This window comes from Podarcis cretensis (assembly GCF_951804945.1).
Source record: "Podarcis cretensis genome assembly, chromosome: 3".
Classification (NCBI taxonomy): Eukaryota; Metazoa; Chordata; class Lepidosauria; order Squamata; family Lacertidae; genus Podarcis; species Podarcis cretensis.
The window spans coordinates 102547200-102567682 of record NC_137172.1 but is presented as its reverse complement, the minus strand read 5'-3'; the positions used below and the strand labels follow the sequence as shown (position 1 = coordinate 102567682).

General features: G+C 40.4%; 1 protein-coding gene across 2 annotated transcripts in view; it reads left to right on the top strand.

The window, feature by feature from the left end:
• Nucleotides 1-20483, top strand: part of CSMD1 (CUB and Sushi multiple domains 1) — a 991444-nt gene that overhangs the window by 509347 nt on the left and 461614 nt on the right. For both annotated transcript variants that reach the window (XM_079969603.1, XM_079969602.1), the window contains exon 5: nt 6452-6659. In XM_079969603.1, the coding sequence (XP_079825729.1) occupies nt 6452-6659 (208 nt within the window). The remainder of the gene's footprint in view (nt 1-6451; nt 6660-20483) is intronic.

Genomic DNA, 20483 nt, shown 5'->3' with positions numbered 1-20483 from the left:
GCAGTCCTTTACTCCAGAAGGCACAAATGTGGTATCTCCTTGAAGAGTTCCTTTGGTGCGAGGAGCACACACAGAGAGGCACCTTTGTCCGAAAGCGGCAAGTTCTTTAGCCCTTAAAAAGCTGCAGGAAGAAGCTTGAAAAGTGATGTTTCCAAATTCCTTTTTCAGCCTTCTTTACATTTTCAAGGCTCAGATCGGCAACAAAGCCTTGGATCACTGTTTTCCTGGTGCCGGCGAGCAGCAGATCTCTGGTTTTTACTATGTGGTCTACCAAAGTCATTCCAGTTTGATGGTGCAGTGTGCTTCTGCATGTGTATGTGCATGCACATGAATTCTATCTGTCTACAGGGAGGACGGGACGCGGGTGGCGCTGTGGGTTAAACCACTGAGCCTAGGACTTGCCGATTAGAAGGTCAGCGGTTCGAATCCCCGCGACGGGGTGAGCTCCCGTTGCTCGGTCCCTGCTCCTGCCAACCTAGCAGTTCGAAAGCACGTCAAACTGCAAGTAGATAAATAGGTACTGCTCCGGCGGGAAGGTAAATGGTGTTTCCGTGTGCTGCTCTGGTTAGCCAGAAGTGGCTTTGTCATGCTGGCCACATGACCCGGAAGCTGTCTGCGGATAAACGCCGGCTCCAATGGCCAATAAAGCGACATGAGCGCCGCAACCCTAGAGTCAGTCACGATTGGACCTAATGGTCAGGGGTCCCTTTACCTTTTTACAGGGAGGACAGTGACCTTGGAGAAGGGCAAGAAAAACAAACAGAAGGGTTGGTGTCACAGCATTATGTCAAATTCCCAAATGTTCTAATGTACCCTCAAAAGTTCCCAACCACTGCAGTGATGCTCACTTATCAGGGTATAAGTCCCATTGGGCTTGGAGCTATTTTTGTATAGGAAATAAGATTGCACCATATTATGATTGCAATAGTACAGAGGGTTTGCAAAAGCTGCAGTGAGTTTTTATGGACTTAAATTGCAATGACCTAGGCCAGAGATGGACAGGTTTGTTCAAGTACTCAAAAGTCCACAAGGGAACATACTTGTTACCTGCTGTGTCTCATTTTTCTTGCTGTTAAAATCCAGGATAGGCACTGTGACTCTTAAAAAGGATGACAGCAATAAAACAGTAACAAGATAAAAACCTTAGAATATGCCTCTTTGAGTTCCAAGGTCACTTATGATTTAGTCCAATTCTTGCATTGATGTTGACCTCACTGGAAATCAATATCTCTGTATTAGTTTTGTGCACTGAAGTATTGGCATGTCATTTGTCAAGTTATTTTCTTTGCTGGAGCAGAAGATAACATAAACTGAAGTGCTCGGAACTTGAAAGGCACATCAACCACTTGAATTCTCGTCATCAAATGAAATAGTTAAAAGCATTTCCAGACAATATTTGGCATGGTAGATTGTGAATTTCCTTTGTTGTCTTTAGCGGAGTGGGTTGTGGGAAGGGGGAGAGCGGTCAGATTTACAATTTGCTAGTTGAATCACCCCCCACCCCTCTCAAATCAGGTCTGTGCTGTGACCAAGCAGTAACCTGTAAAAACAAGGAAAGTAAATGCAGAAAGTAGGGAGAAAACGAAAAAGTGAAATGTAAAATGTAAAGGGAGTTCTTTTTGCCTTGCCACATCCTTTCAGCGTGCTGTTGCTTGCAGCAATAAGCACTATAAATAATTTCAGGTAGAGGGATTCTAAGGTGATGTCAGGTTTGGTTTGGATTTGCGCACAGACTGTCTTGATAACCACAGACCTCAGTTCTTTGCATATTTAAGTAGTGCGGGGATAGCTCCGTTTCCCCCCATTTATACTCGCATTCCTGAGATGAAAAGTGCACAGATGTGCTCTTTAATTGCTCATTTATTTCACGAAGTTTTGATTGGCTTCTAACAGGCTTATCCTAAGGCTCCTTGTGTCATTCCCAAAGAATGGAGGATAGTGCACAGCAGAACTGTCTTGAACATTATGCAGCACACAAGGATTGCAGATATATAGCAATATAAATAGAGAAGGTGCTTTATAAAAGACAGCAAGCTATTCTCTGAATGCTTCTTTTAAAAGACAACTATATTTATGGGGCCAAATGATATTGTCAATGCGCTTCTATTTGGGCAATAGTTCTTTATCACCTTCTGGCTAACACTGAAAAAGTAATATTCTAAAATGTGCGATGGGGTGCATTTACAGGAATGTTTCAAGAAGATAGCATTTTTTAAAAATTCCAGTGAATTGGGCATTTCACTAAATTGCCTGCATCAGAGGCAGAAAGGACAAGTCTTTGAAGCAGAATTTATATTGTTTTTAAAATGTGTCTTGTATGATAGCTCAGACAGTAGAGCATGAGACGCTGGGTTATGAGTTCAAGCCCCACGTTGGGTCAAAGATTCCTGCATTGCAGTAGATTGGACTAGATGATCATCCTGGTCCCTTTTCTATTCTACAATTCTACAATAAAACAAATTTTGTTGTACCACTTTAAAACCCAAAAGGTGGAAAGGGGTGTTTCATACATTCAATTTCCAGGTGAGGAGAAAACACAGGAGAGGCTGCACTGAGATAATAATAATAATAATAATAATAATAATAATAATAATAATATCCCACCCATCTGGCTGGGTTTCCTCAGCCACTCTTGGCAGCTTCCAACAAAAGATTACAAATTCATTAAAACATCAGTCATTAAAAACTTCCCTAAACAGGGGAGTTTTTATTTCTAGTGAAATTTCAGTCTTCCTGCTGAGTCCCATGGTCCTTGGCAGGACAAAAGACCATGTGCATCATTTGCCACAAATGAGAGCTCTATGGGATATCTATTGTATTGATGTTAGTTCCCCATTGCCTGCCATCATTCCTGCATTAATCTGCACAGCAGCCGTGGTCATCTTCTGAAGCTCCACCCTGTGTTCCACTACCATGGCAGGTGTGTTTGGTGGAGACATGAGGCAGGCCCTTTTGGTGGCAGTGTTGTGACACTGAACCTCCCTACCGGGGAGCATTGTAAAATAACAACAAATATATTAGTGATACTAGCATACAAATACGTATTGCACAGGGGAAAATTGCTTGCAAAGATGTGTTTATTAGAAGAAAGTAGCACAAAAATGCTGACAAATTTTCTTGAGGGTTTTTTTTTTTGTGTGTGTGTGTGTGTGTGTGTGTGCAAAATTTAGCAAATGCATACAGGTATGTTGATAACTGAATTTAAGATTGGGCAAAAAAGGGAATAAATAAATCAGAAATCCAACCATTCCTACGTGAAGGGTAAGCACAAATTGTATATTGCTATTTTGGCTTCAATGGCAAATTGTTGCTGTTTAGTCGTTTAGTTGTGTCCGACTCATCATGACCCCATGGACCAGAGCACGCCAGGCACTCCTGCCTTCCACTGCCTCCCGCAGTTTGGTCAAACTCATGTTCGTAGCTTCGAGAACACTGTCCAACCATCTTGTCCTCTGTTGTCCCCTTCTCCTTGTGCCCTCCATCTTTCCCAACATCAGGGTCTTTTCCAGGGAGTCTTCTTTTCTCATGAGGTGGCCAAAGTATTGGAGCCTCAGCTTCAGGATCTGTCCTTCCAGTGAGCACTCAGGGCTGATTTCCTTCAGAATGGATAGGTTTGATCTTCTTGCAGTCCATGGGATTCTCAAGAGTCTCCTCCAGCACCATAATTCAAAAGCATCAATTCTTTGGCGATCAGCCTTCTTTATGGTCCAGCTCTCACTCCCACACATCACTACTGGGAGTAGTGATGGCAAATTGTAGTTTGTTCTAAAGAGGAAGTAAGCCATTGAATTGGAAGAATTCTGGTGAATTTTCACAAGGACTTAAAAAACAACCAAGAATTACAAACTGAAATGGAAATGTGGAAGACAGACTCTACTATTGGGTGGGGAGTAGAAACTGAGAGAAACCAAAGTTGACAGATTTGCCCATTGCTACTCCTCTGTGCATCGGGACGCAGGTGGCGCTGTGGGTTAAAGCCTCAGCGCCTAGGACTTGCCGATCGAAAGGTCGGCGGTTCGAATCCCTGCGGCGGGGTGCGCTCCCGCTGCTCGGTCCCAGCGCCTGCCAACCTAGCAGTTCGAAAGCACCTCCGGGTGCAAGTAGATAAATAGGGACCGCTTACCAGCGGGAAGGTAAACGGCGTTTCCGTGTGCGGCTCTGGCTCGCCAGAGCAGCGATGTCACGCTGGCCACGTGACCCGGAAGTGTCTCCGGACAGCGCTGGCCCCTGGCCTCTTAAGTGAGATGGGCGCACAACCCCAGAGTCTGTCAAGACTGGCCCGTACGGGCAGGGGTACATTTACCTTTACCTTTACCTACTCCTCTATGCAATGTCAGTTGCATGGAGAAACAAATGAAAAGCACTTATCTTTGTGTAGGGTCTGCCTTCTGACAGCACAAGCCTAGCCATTCTTTCTTCTTTTAAAATGTACCTTCCGGAATTGATTCCTCTGTCATGTCTTTGATCACAGGCCACCTACCCACGGTGTTGCTCGCAGCCACTTGAATCTAATCCCTTAATTGTTTTGTATTGCACACATCTTCATTAGCTGATAGGTTCCTTGAGCCAGAGACCTTGTCAAGTTCCATATGTGTATATAAAATGATATTATGAGTATAACCCACAAGGACAATCATGATCAATGTAGGTTAAAATAATACAATGTGTAAAAGTGAAAGGGGCTTTATCATTACTGGGGGCGGAGGACAAAACACCACGTTGTTTATTATTGCTGTCTTTTAGTTTTCAGCTACCGTTTTCGTAGGCAGCTTAATGAGCTTTTAATTTTTCATGCCGCTGAACTGCAGAGAAGGCTTCCTTTGCAATTACATAAGTTTTTATACTAATAATACAAGCGCTAATGTAACAATTGTTCCCTTAAAATGCTTCCTGTAAAATGCTGTGCATGATTCACCGTGATAATTCTTCCAGTCTATTTGTGAAAAATATTTTGTTGCATGGCATATACTTTTGTGCTGTGTTGCAACTGTAAATTCTCCATGCATGACTTAATAGTTAATAGCAGAGAAGTAATAAAATGCTGACCTTTAATCCAAGTTCTGCATACTGTGCAATGCCATGATATAAACATGAACACAATGAAATTATGCACACAGAGAATACATATTTGTTTCTCAAAAACATATAGGAACACGTGAAGCTGCCATACATTGAGTGAGCCATAAACAAACCACTGTGTTGCAATATAAAAAAGCTGAACAATATAACATTTATAGACTAATTTATTTATAGACTAATAAAAATGATCAGAAATTACAACCAAAGTCTCTAAATCTTCTTCACCAGTCACAGTTGTTGTTGTTGTTTAATCGTTTAGTCATGTCCGACTCTTTGTGACCCCATGGACCAGAGCACGCCAGGCACTCCTGTCTTCCACTGCCTCCTGCAGTTTGGTCAAACTCATGCTGGTAGCTTCAAGAACACTGTCCAACCATCTCGTCCTCTGTCGTCCCCTTCTCCTTGTGCCCTCCATCTTTCCCAAAATCAGGGTCTTTTCCAGGGAGTCTTCTCTTCTCATGAGGTGGCCAAAGTATTGGAGCCTCAGCTTCAGGATCTGTTCTTCCAGTGAGCACTCAGGGCTGATTTCCATTCACAGTAGAATAATTCAAGTTTGATATATACATAATCAGTCACCAAATATTGCCGGAACAGAGTTTCCGGATAACCAATCTATTACGTTCAATGCTTCATCAGCCAGACTTGTAAGAATTAATATGAGAAGGATGCAGTTCAATTTCTTAACAAGCCAATCTTACATGTAAGCAAATATAAACGCTGTAGAAAATATGCTCTGGATCAGTGCTCATACGATACTGTAGTCACTGATGACTACATATTGAACGAAACAGATTGGTTATCTGGAAACTCTGTTCCGGCGATATTTGTTGACTGATTATGTATATATCAATTCTTTTGAATTATTCTACCGCGACTGGTGAAGAAGATTTAGAGACTTTGGTTGTAATTTCTGATCATTTGTATTAGTCTATAAATAGTGTTTAGTGCCATTGTTATTGGCCATTGTGTTGTGTTATATTGTTCAGCTCATACATTAAGTGAGAGCAGTGGTGGTGCTTGTTATTGTTGTTGTTATTATTATTTTTATATGTGTTTTGGCTGAACGTTCTCGATTGACAGATCATGATGGATCCTTAATAAACAGCAGAGATCATATAACCTCTGCAAAAGCTTTGTGCAAATAAATCAGGATGAATGTTCAAACAGGGCATCTCAGGCAGAGATCTTTTCTAACATGTACTGCTTGTTATTTTTTTAACTGGAGATGTCAGGGATCACTTGATGCTTCTTAGAAATAATAAAATGTATAGTGTTTTTTCATCTCTGTATATACCCCCTTCCACGGTGCTGTTAACATGGTTAATATATTATCAGTGTGACCAATTCTATTGCATTTGTTTTTTATAATCAGCTGAAGGTGCTTGTGGAGGAACTCTCCGTGGGACAAGTGGAATTATTTCAAGTCCTCACTTTCCTTCTGAGTATGATAACAATGCTGATTGCACATGGACCATTCTAGCTGAGCCAGGAGATACCATTGCTTTGGTTTTTACGGATTTCCAACTAGAGGAAGGCTACGATTTCTTAGAGATCAGTGGCACTGAAGCACCATCAATATGGTAAGTCAATACAGTGGTCTCATTTCATATTTATAGAAGCCTTCAAAATTTAGCCATTCGAAATTGTGTATTCATAAATTGTTTGAAGTTGTTTGTTTTGAAGTTGTAGTCATTGCTGTCGTGATGATAATAATGCCTGTATCAGTTCCATCAGGAATACATATGCATTGGTCAACTAAATATTGTTAATGCTATTCTAGAAATACTTTATGGTGAATTACTTGGGGGGGGGGATGTTAAGTTACAGCAAGGAATGAAACAAACACCTTTAGAAATGTGTTCAGAATGATGATGTGGTAGGATACTGCCCTCTAATGGAAGGATCCAGAATTATTTTTCTGTGAGTCATCATAACCTCTTAATATATAATTACACTTTAAGGATTTGTGGAGTAGAAATGTGCTTCTCAGTTTGATGAGAGGGAATGAAAGAGAGAACTGACTCTACCAGAGACTGTTGCTTTGCATTTAATGATACTTCTCGTTTTGTGACAACCACTGCAATTTAGATAGCAGCACGTCTAGCGAACTTTAAGAGTATCTCACCAAATAATAACTTCTAGCTAATAGGACCAGTTTTCTCATACACCAGGTTTCTGCCCTTGTGCTGACCTTTCTACTCTTTGAAAACTGTTCCCGATCCATTATTGCTGACATCCCTATTTAAAACTCATCAGCATGTTCACACATACATCTAAGTACACACACACACACACACACACCAGTGCTTTTTGAGGAACAATTCTGGAGTACGCCACTCCTTTGGGCTGAAGCATGAATGGTTAACATAATTCACATAGTGTTCTGAATATAGTAAATGATATCACATGCCTAAAATTAAACTTGTTGTGTGCAGTTGTTCAGTATCCAGCTGAATACTGAATCCACTGAAAACAGGAGCGAAAGACAGTGTTTCTAATACCTATCTTACCTCAGTTCTATTTTCATTCCAATAAATTGTTTTGATAATACACTTGCTTACTTCACATACATTTTCCAACAGTTGTCATAGTGATTATTTCTGTGATATTAAAGTGATACCAAAGCATATTGATGACACTGGTCCTACGTTTTTTGTGCTGCAGCATTCAGGAATGAGGGGGCTGTAGCTTTAGAGCATCATTTGAAAAGAGGTAGTTCAATGTTTCTCACATTTATTTATAAACTAGTTGCTTGTCCACCCCCCCCCCTTCTCAAACGTGCTACTAGATGTCAGGTCTTTAACGAACATTCAAACTGTTGGTGTGGGAGGTTGAAGTGCAGAGCAGGCATGAAAAATAGGTCATTTCGTCTTGGAACAGGGCAGGCAAAAACAAGGAGAAGAAATACAAATAGGGAATGAGTTGTTAGGACTGTTTTAACAATTAGCAGTATCACACTTTGTTGCTACATGGTGTGTTGATGACCACTGGATTTAATGGGTTTCAAATGGGCCGAGGCAAATTCATGAATAGTTACCAGCAGCTATGTGTTGTTTAAAGTAATGCTGAGCCAAACTTACGAAAGGTCAAAACTTCAGTTTGAATTTGGGGTGAGATCTGATGGTGGATGGCTTGGTGAAACTGCTTCACTTTTTTTTCACTTTTTTTTTTTTTCATTTTCAGTGATTCTAGCCATGTTTCTCTTAGTGGGATGGAGAACGTTGCAGAGCTCCTCCAAGATCAGCTACAAAAGCAGCTGCTATTTTTGATTCCCCAGAATCCCTTCTTCTGAGGGGTATTCTGGGAAATCTAAGATTGTGATCACTAGGCCTGAGAGTCTCTCTCCCTCCATCAAAAGTTGCCTCCTAACTGGCAAATGAGAAAATGGGTCCATGAAATTAAGGGGGGGGGGGCGCGTAGCTATAAAAAAGTACATTATGGATCAATGGAACCTTTGAGTATAAAGAATGTGTACTCTGGAATTTACTGTGTGGAAGGAGCAGAAATTATTCTGGCTAACTACTTTTTAAGTGGCAAAACTAATTTTAATCTGTTTACCACAAATCACTGTGTTATATTCCCAAAAGGTAATTTAGGTTGATGCCGAAGTGAAGCAGCTGTTTGGTTACAAATATTAGTGTGCATATAAATGACTATTTCTTAGAAGTAAAGCAGAGTCATGTTTCTTTTATTTGCCAATGTTCTGTCTTTCACAAATTACTGATACTGTAAAAGCATTATTTGTTCTTGGAAGATTGAGGATATATAATTATTTGCCCCCCAAATTTTATATGACTGCCTCTATTTATTTTTTGGCTTGTTGCATAGCCTTGAACATAGAAAACAGTAAGTCAGAATAGCAACTATGTCTCCCAGACAAACCATAGTTATATTACTCACTTTCACTGAATGCTGTGCATAGTGGTAAATGTAATTCTTTATGTTTTGATTGTGTGTATGTGTGTGTGTGTATGTGTGTATATAGTGTGAATGTTTATGTCTCTTGTGCTTTTATATAATTTAACGGGAGGAGCCGCCATATACCATATTTTTCACTCTATAAGACGCACCAGACCACAAGACATACCTAGTTTTTGGGGGAGGAAAGCAAGAAAAAAAATATTCTTAATCCCAGAAGCCAGAATAGCGAGAGGGATCGCTGCGCAGCGAAAGCAGCGATCCCTCTTGCTGTTCTGGCTTCTGGGATAGCTGTGCAGCCTGCATTCCCTTCATAAGATGCACACACATTTCCCCTTAGTTTTTAGGAGGGAAAAAGCGAGTCTTATAGAGCAAAAAATACGGTAATTACAGCATGATAGAGCATTTGTATTGGTTTCCAAGAACTTCATGGCCTGACCTAGAAGACGTATTTACATTTTTATCCACAATATATTGATTATTCAAATAAATAGCCTTCGTTTTTTTATGAACTATTTCAAAATGTATTTTTACAGGATGCTTTGAATGTTATTTAGAGCTTTTGTCTAAAGTTCCAATGCTTCATTCCCTCCTGAAGCTGCAACAATTTCATGGAGCACTGAGTTAGGGAAGGGAGTAATTTTGCCCAATCTAATGCATTTTCAACAAGGGACATGCTGAATGTCTTTCATGGTGGGAAAAGGCAGTACGGGTACAAAAATTACCTTAAATGCTCAGCGTCTTAAATCTTTTAACAGTTTCAGGCTTTGACTGAAACAACTTAGTCAATGTACCTGAATTTTGAATTCTTTAGTTTAGAAATCATGTCTCATTATCCACCAGCTGACAAAGTGGTTAAACAATATATTTGATTGACTAGTGCATTGGGTTGAAATTGACTTTTTAAAAAAATCCTTACACCTTATGGGTTCTCCTTTTCCTGGCATTTTCTTCTTCTGGAAAATATCCATGTATTTCTTAAACCTTGAAAATCTTGTATGCTAAGGAATAATTTCATAGGGTGGCATTCAACTAAGTTTTGAAATTAATGAACATTTCTGTCCATTCATGAATCACCAGTGCTGCATTTATATATTTGAAGTAATGCATTTAGTGAAAGCCTCCAATTTAAAAATATTTCAACTAGCGTTGAATATTCTATGGCTAAAAACATTGAGGATGGTTTTTCTTTTCCTTACTTTGAAGATAAGGCGTGCACACCAAAGAATGAACATTTTACATTGGTTCTTCCACTCAAACATGTCTGAAACCAGATGGAGGTAACGCTAATAACATCAGTAACAGAGTGGTATAATTTATTGTTCCTCGTAGCGTAATCTGTAGTTCTTGTTTAGAGACTAGTCATCTGTTCAGATCAAAATGCATTCAGTGTGCAGGGTAAAGAGAAAAGAAGCAGTAAATTGATGCTTAATTCACAGAGCATTAGCACTTCTTCTGCACCTGCTAATTTACTACCTACTGCGCTAGCAAACTATAAAGGCTTAATTCACATCCATCATTCCACCTCTGAATCTGACAGGAAGATAAGATTGCGATTACGCTTTCAGAACCTGTGTATGACCTATGATGTCATTTTCCAGGGTACGTTAAATTACATAAAAGGCAGTAAGTTTCTAAAACTTAATGTATATTTATAGAAAGCTGACTGATGCCTTGCTTTGGTAGCTCATAATTGGTTGCCCATTTCATTTTAGATGCAAACTATATTCAGTATCAGCAAATGGAAGGGAAAACAGTTAACCTAGTTCTTCAAAGTACATATCAGAAAGAAGACATGTTATTCACCTGGGTAAAAAGGAAAAAAATAAAGAGAAAATAAAACACCTTGCCTAGTCCCCCCCCACGAGACATCTATTTGCTATAGACTGTTTCCTATCACGTTGCTTAGACTTTCTGACATTGTGTTATCATATTCCTGTTACATGTTTCATTTCCTTTTTAATGAATTGGATGGTTATCCTACATAAATCTCAGATAATTTGAGCAAGATTTTAACTCTGGCCAAACAATTAGTTGAGGGGCAAATAAAAAGCTATGTATAACTGCTGGTGTTTCCCATTCTTTTCTTTTTTTATGAATGGATATATTTCATTTGTAATATCTGAGACTTTCCTATCTCCCAAATAAGTGACAGCTAAACCTTTGCAACATGGTGGTCTGTATGTGATTTTGGCTATTTGGATGAAGACTCGTGAAATTCTTCCATATACATTCAAAGTCAAATTCAAAAAACCAGTGTGATTGAGTGTTAGAAGATTTCAGTCAGCAATCAGCTCAGTTGCCTCTCCTAGGAAAATCTGTCTCTCGGTCTCACGGGAGGGAGAGCACATGATAAAATAAGATATGTACCACAGTACCAATCTCTGTGATGCCTTATAAATGTTGGAGGAAATGTATGAAGTACATAACATCCAAAATCTCAACACTTCTGGTGATACTGTATTGCAAATGTCATTGCATCTACTATTCATTTTTATCTTTCTTTGTTAAAATAACAAAGTACTCTAGGAAGTACTCAAGGAAGAACATGAGAAATATTATGGGCCTTTTGGGCTGATCTGTCAGCACTCTTTCTGTGACTTTATTTAAAAATAATATACCATATTTCCCCATGTATAACATTCCCCCATGTATAAGATGGGGGACTGTTTTGGGGGACTCAAAATTAAGAAAATCAGGGGAGATTACCCATAGTAGTTGAGCTTTCTTGAGGGGGTTTGCCAAAATCACTCACCTGTCTGATCTACGCTGCCTCTTGCACGTGTCACAAAAGCCACCTATCACCTGCCCCCTCACTGGGAGAGGCCACCAATCTCCTGCCCAGTTGCCACAACAACAGTCAATCAACACCAGTCCTTGCTGCGGCCACCAATGACACACCCAATAGTGTTTGGCAGCAACCAATCCCACGTTCCTCCTATTCACTATCAGCGTATAAATAATTTTTTAACATAATTTTTAATAAAAAAACCTTGTCTTATACACAGAAAAGTACAGTATGCATAAAGGAGATAGAAACTGACATTGTTGGGGGGCATTTTCTAATTGGAAAAGAGGCAGGCAGGGGAAAAACCCCACTCATAATGATTAGTATATGCATTCTGCAAGGTGAGAAGGAACAACAGACGTGCCGCTGAAAGTTCACTGGCATGCTGCCATTCCATAAATGGTTCAACTATTAAGACTGCAGTGGCTTGCATTAACTCAGAGTAAATTCATCAATGAAGTGTTCGCACAATAATGTTCAATAAACACCTTTGCCCATTGCTATTACTGTTTAGTTTACACACCAATTTTATTGATTGCTTCTATAGCACCGAAAGGATATAGCACTCAAGTTCAAATTGATACATATGTTGGTCACTGCATATTTTTTAAAAAGGGTCTGGCAGGCTGGTTATATTACATGCACATGTTTTTATTTTGTTTTGCTGTTCATAGCTTCACTGAGAAAGCAGGAACCTACATTGTACTGGGTGGTGAAACACAAGAGTTACGGTTGTAGAAAATGTGTGTGTGTGTGGATTGAGTTATCATTTATACTGCTCCCACTTTCATGTGGTTATAATTCACATGAGCATGTCACTGTAAAACAAACTAGAAATGTGTATTATTATCATACAATGAACCTTTTAAAAAAAATTCCTTGATCTAGAACTCATGGAAAAGCTATTTAGAAGATGGACAGTGTTGCCTGGTGACTCTTACCCAAGATAAGTGCTGGGCTAAGCCCTGCTCAGGTGTTCCATTTCTCCAGCGTGATGACCATTGGGTGAAAGAGAGCAGGAGTGGGGTGGAAGATGGAAAGCATTTTCTCTGAAGTGGGGAGCCCCATTCTACATTCATGGAGGATCCCTCTAAAATTTAGAACATGGTTTCTACTTAATTGTAACTTGCGTGTGTGGGTAGCAGCTATGAGTAGAGGAGACTGCCCTCTTCAGAAGAATGCCCTTCAATCAGTAGAGAGAAGAAAGGTCAGAGGCCTGGAGTAGGCAGGGCTTGCCAGTGATGGCCCAAGAGAGGGAAATGAATAGCCAAATAGGGCTAAAATCCATGTAGAATGATTCTTGGTGTACTGATAAATGCTAAAAGTAAATGTGGATAATTGAAGCAAACCTGTTCTACATACACTTACCCTGAAGGCCCTCTTCGATGCAAGATGTTTCTTTGACATCATTCGCAATGACACCAACAACATAACAACCTAGAAGTCTTCCTTGCAATATTTTTGCTTTAAGCATTGCTTGCTTACTGTAATGGTTGCCAGGGCATCATGGCATTGCTCAATTGGTTGCACATTGGCATGGTTCAGGTAGCATAGGAGCATCAGATTGGTTCTGCCACTGTACCTGCACAATGCTGAGCTGCTGTGCTGCTTCTACATCTCTCACCCTTTCTGTATACGTCAGCAATGCTCAGCTTTAGGAAGCAGGTGAATAACACCACCCCACCTGTACAATCCTGCTGACTGCAACTGCTTGCTTGTTCATGTATTCATACCTCGCCTTTTCTGTGTAGTCCAAGGCAGTGATTTAATTATAGGCATTTCCACTATTGTAGAGATTAGCCAATACCCACTTTGCTAAATGACCTGTCTCTTTGGCAGTAGGAAATGTTGCAAAGTAAACAGCAAGCATATTTTCTCTTTTGCCCATGTTCCTTCTTTGGGCCCAATGGATAATATTTATTTAGCTCCACTGTGTGCTAAATCCATATTAATTTCTGCAGTGCTTTAATAATGAAAGTTGTAGAAATTAATACCATTCAGTGGTGCATTGCAAAGCCTTTTGTTTATGGCAGTATTTTGTGAGAAGCTAGGGTGCTATAAATATGTTAAATCATCTCCTGTTTTTATATCAATAGGAATCCATTGTGTAAAAATAATTTCTTAAGGGTTTTGCATGCTCTTCAGAAGACTGAGTATAAAGTTTATTAGATTAATATTAATCTGATTTTCAAAGATCAAGGGACCTTGCACTCTTCTCCAACAGCTAAATTATACATATCTTTTATGAATGTTCACGTCTCTGTTTTGTTTTAGCTTTCCAGTATGTAGAACTACTGAGTCTGCATAGTCAGATATAGACTTTTGTTCTAGCAATTTATTTTGATTTGTGCATGGTAAGATAATTATTCTTGCTGTTCCTTAATATTTTACTATGCTGTCCAAAAAAATGGCTGAATATATACACTAGTTGCGAGTCTTGCATTCTTAAGACCAATACAGTGGTACCTCGGGTTACATATGCTTCAGGTTACATACACTTCAGGTTACAGACTCCGCTAACCCAGAAATAGTGCTTCAGGTTAAGAACTTTGCTTCAGGATGAGAACAGAAATCGTGCTCCGGTGGCGCGGCAGCAGCAGGAAGCCCCATTAGCTAAAGTGGTGCTTCAGGTTAAGAACAGTTTCAGGTTAAGTACGGACCTCTGGAATGAATTAAGTACTTAACCCGAGGTACCACTGTAGTCCCCAACACAGTGGATCAATCTTTATTGTTTCAACCATGAGTAACAACAGAGGAGAACCCCAGAGATAAAGAAAATGCAGAATAGCCTATCTGTAACAATGAAACAAAACTAGAGCATTTGGGGAAGATGTGTCAGTGACTCAGAAAGACGTACCAACAAAGCAGTAATATAAATAGTCTGGCCCATGCCCAGCCAAGCCAGTTTTACATTCTTGCAACTTTTGGTTTCAACAGAATAAATTCTACAAAATCCTTCTAATCTTAGCAATTTTGCAGAGTAAACTATGTGATCTTCAGAATAGCATTGTGAAGATGGAAGATAGATTTGGCTGTGAAAGCTTTCAGGCTTGCCTCCTGGTTTATCACCTTTAAATTGTATGCTCACAATGCCATTATGGTAGCTGCATGCTATATGCAATGTTATCAGATGGATATTGCATGGCAAGGCCCCCAAAACAGCCCCTCGTGCGAACAAAATTCACACTGACACAGAATTTTGGTTTAAGGTTATTGGGCAAAATTTTAGGCCACAACTTTATTGATTACAGAAATGTGAGCGGTATTGGCTTAGGCACTGGCAAAGGACTATATTGGACTCCTGCCCCCATTGCAGGAAGTCAGTAAGGGTAAACCGCCCAATGAGGAAGCCACATCAGGGGAACCCACCTGTAGCTCTCCTCAGTGTCCCCAGAGGCCTGGCATGGCCCTAGCCCCTCAAGCGGACTTCAGACAGGATCCAGGCCCTGGATTCCTTTAACGGAATACCCTTGGTCAATGGAGGGGCAGGCGATGGCTGAGAGCCAGTGTGGTGTGGTTGTTAAGAGCGATAGACTCGTAATCTGGTGAACCGGGTTCGCGTCTCCGCTCCTCCACATGCAGCTGCTGAGTGACCTTGGGCCAGTCACACTTCTTTGAAGTCTCTCAGCCCCACTCACCTCACAGAGTGTTTATTATGGGAGAGGAAGGAAAAGGAGAATGTTAGCCACTTTGAGACTCCTTCAGCTAGTGATAAAGCGGGATATCAAATCCAAACTCTTCTTCTTCTTCTCCCCTCCCCCACAAATCAATGAGCCAGTGCCTAACTGCCAAACCTTAAAAAGTTGTGATGATTGCTAAGAGGTAGGCGAAAACCAAGTGACCAGTGCCAATCTGCCAAATGGAAAAATTCCTACCTGGCCCCCGTCCCAAGACAGGCGACCAACCAAAGTCCAAAGCAAGGCCAGAGGACATCTAAAATAAAGGGCAGGTGGGTGAGTGTTCAGCAGCGCAAAGCAGGTGCCTGACACGCATCACGCTGCCACTTTTATATCCCCCCACGATCACCCCACACAAAAGTGATTGGCCAAGAAGCCAGGGTGATCGTGGTTCCACCCTGGCATGATGGCATTACTCCGCCCATGCCAGGGGGGTGGAACCGGCCTGGGGGCCTGCTCGCAACCAGGACCATCCTTAAAGATGATCCCACTTATCAGACTAGTCATGGCAAAGGTTGACAAGAGGAGATGAGATGAAATGAAAGGAGACTATCTATGGCAGAGCAATGGATCAAGTCCATTAGGTTGAAATCCTATAATCACTAACCTGAGACTGGGAGTAAGACCTATGGAATATAGTGATAGGTCTGCACAAGACATTTCATGACCTGAGAAAAAGATAACATGATGTCCACCTATTCTATGTACAGAAGCTGACAATTGGCAGTTGAATTTTTCTCCAATAGTGGCAGTTTTCTTAATCCTTTTTAGAAAAAAACACAAAAATATCTCAAAGCAGCTTAACAAGATAAAATGCAAATACCTAACAAGATAAAATACGAAATACCTAAAATGCTAATCCAATAGCATCATCGTTGTTATTGTTAACAAAGGCCTCAGTAAATAAAAAGTTTTTAACCCTTTAGAACGTACCATACTTTTCCGTGTATGACTAGGTTTTTTTCCTTTAAAAATCATGCTCATGTCTTATACAACAACTTTGTGCCATCTCCCCCCCCCCCATTTTCTTAAAATTGAATCCCCCCAAATAGGGGTCGTCCTATACATAGGGTCGTCTTGTAGACGGAAAAGTACAGTATCTTTCACTGCACCTGCAAGCAAAAGATTTGTTATGAAGAATTATAAATGTGTTACACATACACCACCTAATAATAATAATAATAATAATAATAATAATAATAATTTTATTATTTATACCCTGCCCATCCGGCTGGGTTTCCCCAGCCACTCTGGGCGGCTCCCAACAGAATATTAAAAACACAATCAAACATCAAACATTAAAAACTTCCCTAAACAGGACTGCCTTCAGATGTCTTCTAAAAGTCAGATAGTTGTTTATTTCATTGACATTTGATGGGAGGGCATTCCACAGCGAAGGTGCCACTACCAAAAAGGCCCTTTGCCTTGTTCCCTGTAACCTCACTTCTCGCAGTGAGGTAACTGCCAGAAGGCACTTGGAGCTGGACCTCAGTGTCCAGGATGAACGATGGGGGTGGAGAGGCTCCTTAGTCATTCAACTTCCAGGAAAGCTGAGATGAGGAGCAGTAGCCCTAGCACCTAACAACAACAAAATGTTTAACAGGTCACCCTCAAAGACAAAAGCAAGGATAAAATATTTCCGTGATTAACCAGGCCCAAGGCAAGTGTGAACAAAGTGTATGGAAAGAACAATTCTGGCTCTCAAAACATCACAGCAGGCTTGAATCTGCCCTGTGGCAAGAGGTGGCAGTAAAACAAATCAGGACTTGTATAAAATTAGGCTAGCCTGCCTAACCACACAATGAAACAGGGAAATCTTACAGCAATACAAGTCTATTCAGCTGATCTAAAAAAAATTCATGTCATTAATATTTTGTGATGGGACAATAAAATTTTTAAAGTTTAAATGTGCCACCCAATTGGGTTGGATAGAGAGGGACAGTCTATTCAAACCTTTATATTTTATTCTGCCACACTGAAGTGCAGAGTTATGGCTATCCATCATGCTAACTTACTTTTGCTGTGGAGGATGTGGCGACCATATTCTGATACTTTAAACTGAGAACGCAGTGGTGAAGATATATTTGTGAGACACACACACACACACACACACACACACACACGTCATTAACAAAAGAGAGATTCCTTTTGATTATGTGGCAAAACATTTTGGCTTCTGCCTTCATCAGTGCTGTGATAAAAGTGAAATAATACGGTTTCCAAAAGCAGCTGAGGAAGGTGGAATCTTCACAAATGTTAAAAACACTGTGAAAATGCTTTTTTAAAAAATCGTTTTGAAAAATGCATTGAATTTGCTATAGCTCACAGTCACCGTGTAGCATCACAACTGTATATTGCACTTTACAAAACACTCAAAATGTTTTATTTACAGCTGTATAGCTGAGTCCGAAGACAGTAGCCAAAACATTTTTTTTAAAGGCTCCTGTTTTATTAATCACAGTAACATACAGTGCTGTTTTTTCGGGGGGTACGCATACCCCTAACCATTTTGTGAATCTAAGTTTGGCCTCATTGAGGAGCAGTATTTCAATATGAGTAGGAAAATGAGAGTACCCCTAAACATTTTTTTTTAGAAAAAAACAACTGGTAACATACCGTATATGTTAGTTTAGTGATCAACTAAATCTTAAAAAGAATCCAGAACAAGCTTGCCTGAAGTACTTTGTGTGTGTGTGTGTGTGTGTGTTTTAGATTTGAATTACTTACTTTTCCTTGATTTTTCCAGTGAAAAGCCAACTGGGTTTTACCTGAAAGGAAACTAGGCTTGTCACACACTTTGCAGGGGGCATCAAACAACTTGACTTATTCAACTAGCTCTTCAAAGCCACAGCTTAGTGTGAATAGGAGAGAAGAAACTTCATGAAAACGTAATGAGCATGTCATCATTTTTTATTCTCTGCATGTTACAAGAAATGTAGCAGATCTGACCCCACCAAGCAACTGCATCATCCAGGAACCTTTGAGAGGGCTTCTGGAGGCAAGGAGAATATAAATGGCAGCAGTAGTGATTAAAAATCAAGGCAAGCAGGCAATTAAGGGAACTGTAAGCATCCACGTAAAACCTATAATGGGAGAGGGGGGAAGCAAGCTTTGCTTATTGCTATATCATACCTTCCAACATTTCTCTGTTTGTGTTTTTAATATTCAGTTGGGAGCTGCCCAGAGTAGCTGGGAAAACCCAGCCAGATGGGTGGGGTATAAATAAATTGTTGTTGTTGTTTAGTCGTTTAGTTGTGTCTGACTCCTCATGACCTGAGGGGCTCATCTTCCAGCATCATAACTTTTATATGTCTGTTGTCTTTGTCCATGGAGTTTTCTTGGCAGGGATACTGGAGTGGCTTGCCGGTTCCTGCTCCAGGTGGATCATGTTTGGTCAAAACTCTCCACTATGACCTGTCCATCTTGGGTGGCCCTGCACGGCATAGCTCATAGCTTCTCTGAGTTATTCAAGCCCCTTTGCCATGACAAGGCAGTGATCCATGAAGGAGATGATGATGATGATGATGATGATTAATCTCTGATGAAAACAAGAACATTCTGTTTACTACTAAGTGGTACCTTGGGTTAAGTACTTACCGTATTTTTTGCTCTATAAGACTCACTTTTTCCCTCCTAAAAAGTAAGGGGAAATGTGTGTGTGTCTTATGGAGCGAATGCAGGCTGCAAGCTATCCCAGAAGCCAGAACAGCAAAAGGGATTGCTGCTTTCACTGCGCAGCGATCCCTCTTGCTGTTCTGGCTTCTGAGATTCAGAATATTTTTTTTTCTTGTTTTCCTCCTCCAAAAACTAGGTGCATCTTGTGGTCTGGTGCGTCTTATAGGTGCATCTTGTGGTCTGGTGCGAAAAATACAGTAATTTGTCCTGGAGGTCCGTTCTTAACCTGAAACTGTTCTTAACCTGAAGCACCACTTTAGCTAATGGGGCCTCCTGCTGCTGCCGCACGATTTCTGTTCTCATCCTGAAGCAAAGTTCTTAAACCGAGGTACTATTTCTGGATTAGCGGAGTCTGTAACCTGAAGCGTATGTAACCTGAAGCATGTATAACCCGAGGTACCACTGTACTACTACTACTACTGCTACTACTACTGCTACTACTACTTTTTACTACCCATCTGACTGGGTTGCCCCATCCACTCTGGGCAGCTTCCAGCATATATAAAAACACAATAGAACATTAAACATTAAAAAAATTCCCTATACAAGGCTGACTTCAGATGGCTCAGAATCGGATAACTCCATGCCCTCCAACATTTATCTGATGAAAAAGGGATGTGACATCCTAAGGAAAAGTGGGACAGGTCTGGGATCAAATCAGAAACCGGGACAGCTTCTTTAAATCCAGGAATGTCCCTGGAAAATAGGGACACTTGGAGGGTCTTCTATATGCCACTGTAAACTTAAAATTAAAGCCTTTTGTGTAAGGTTTTTGTTTGTTTGGGTTTTTATTTCTTTTTAGATTCTGAGACACCTGTGATGGGTCCTAATTTTTTTTTACAAGGCAGCTCGATCAGATTATAAAGCTAGTTTAAAGGTATTATTAATATTCATTCATCTGGGATAGTTACTCCTTATTTTAGCCCTAAACTAATAATAATAATAATAATAATAATAATAATAATTTTTATTTATACCCCGCCCTCCCCAGCCAAGGCCGGGCTCAGAGCGGCTTACAAGGAATAATAAAAACAAGTTGAATGATTACAACTTTAAAACAAAATTAAAATACAACATTAAAATATTGAAACATTAAAATATTAAAATGTAGCCTCATCGCAGGAGGAGAAGGAAAGGAAAAAAGAAAGAGAGGGAGGGAATCAAATTGGCTCCAAGCCAAAGGCCAGGCGGAACAACTCTGTCTTACAGGCCCTGCGGAAAGAAATCAGATCCTGCAGGGCCCTGGTCTCATGAGGCAGAGCGTTCCACCAGACCGGAGCCAGAGTTGAAAAGGCCCTGGCTCTGGTTGAAGCCAATCTAACTTCCTTAGGGCCCGGGACCACTAG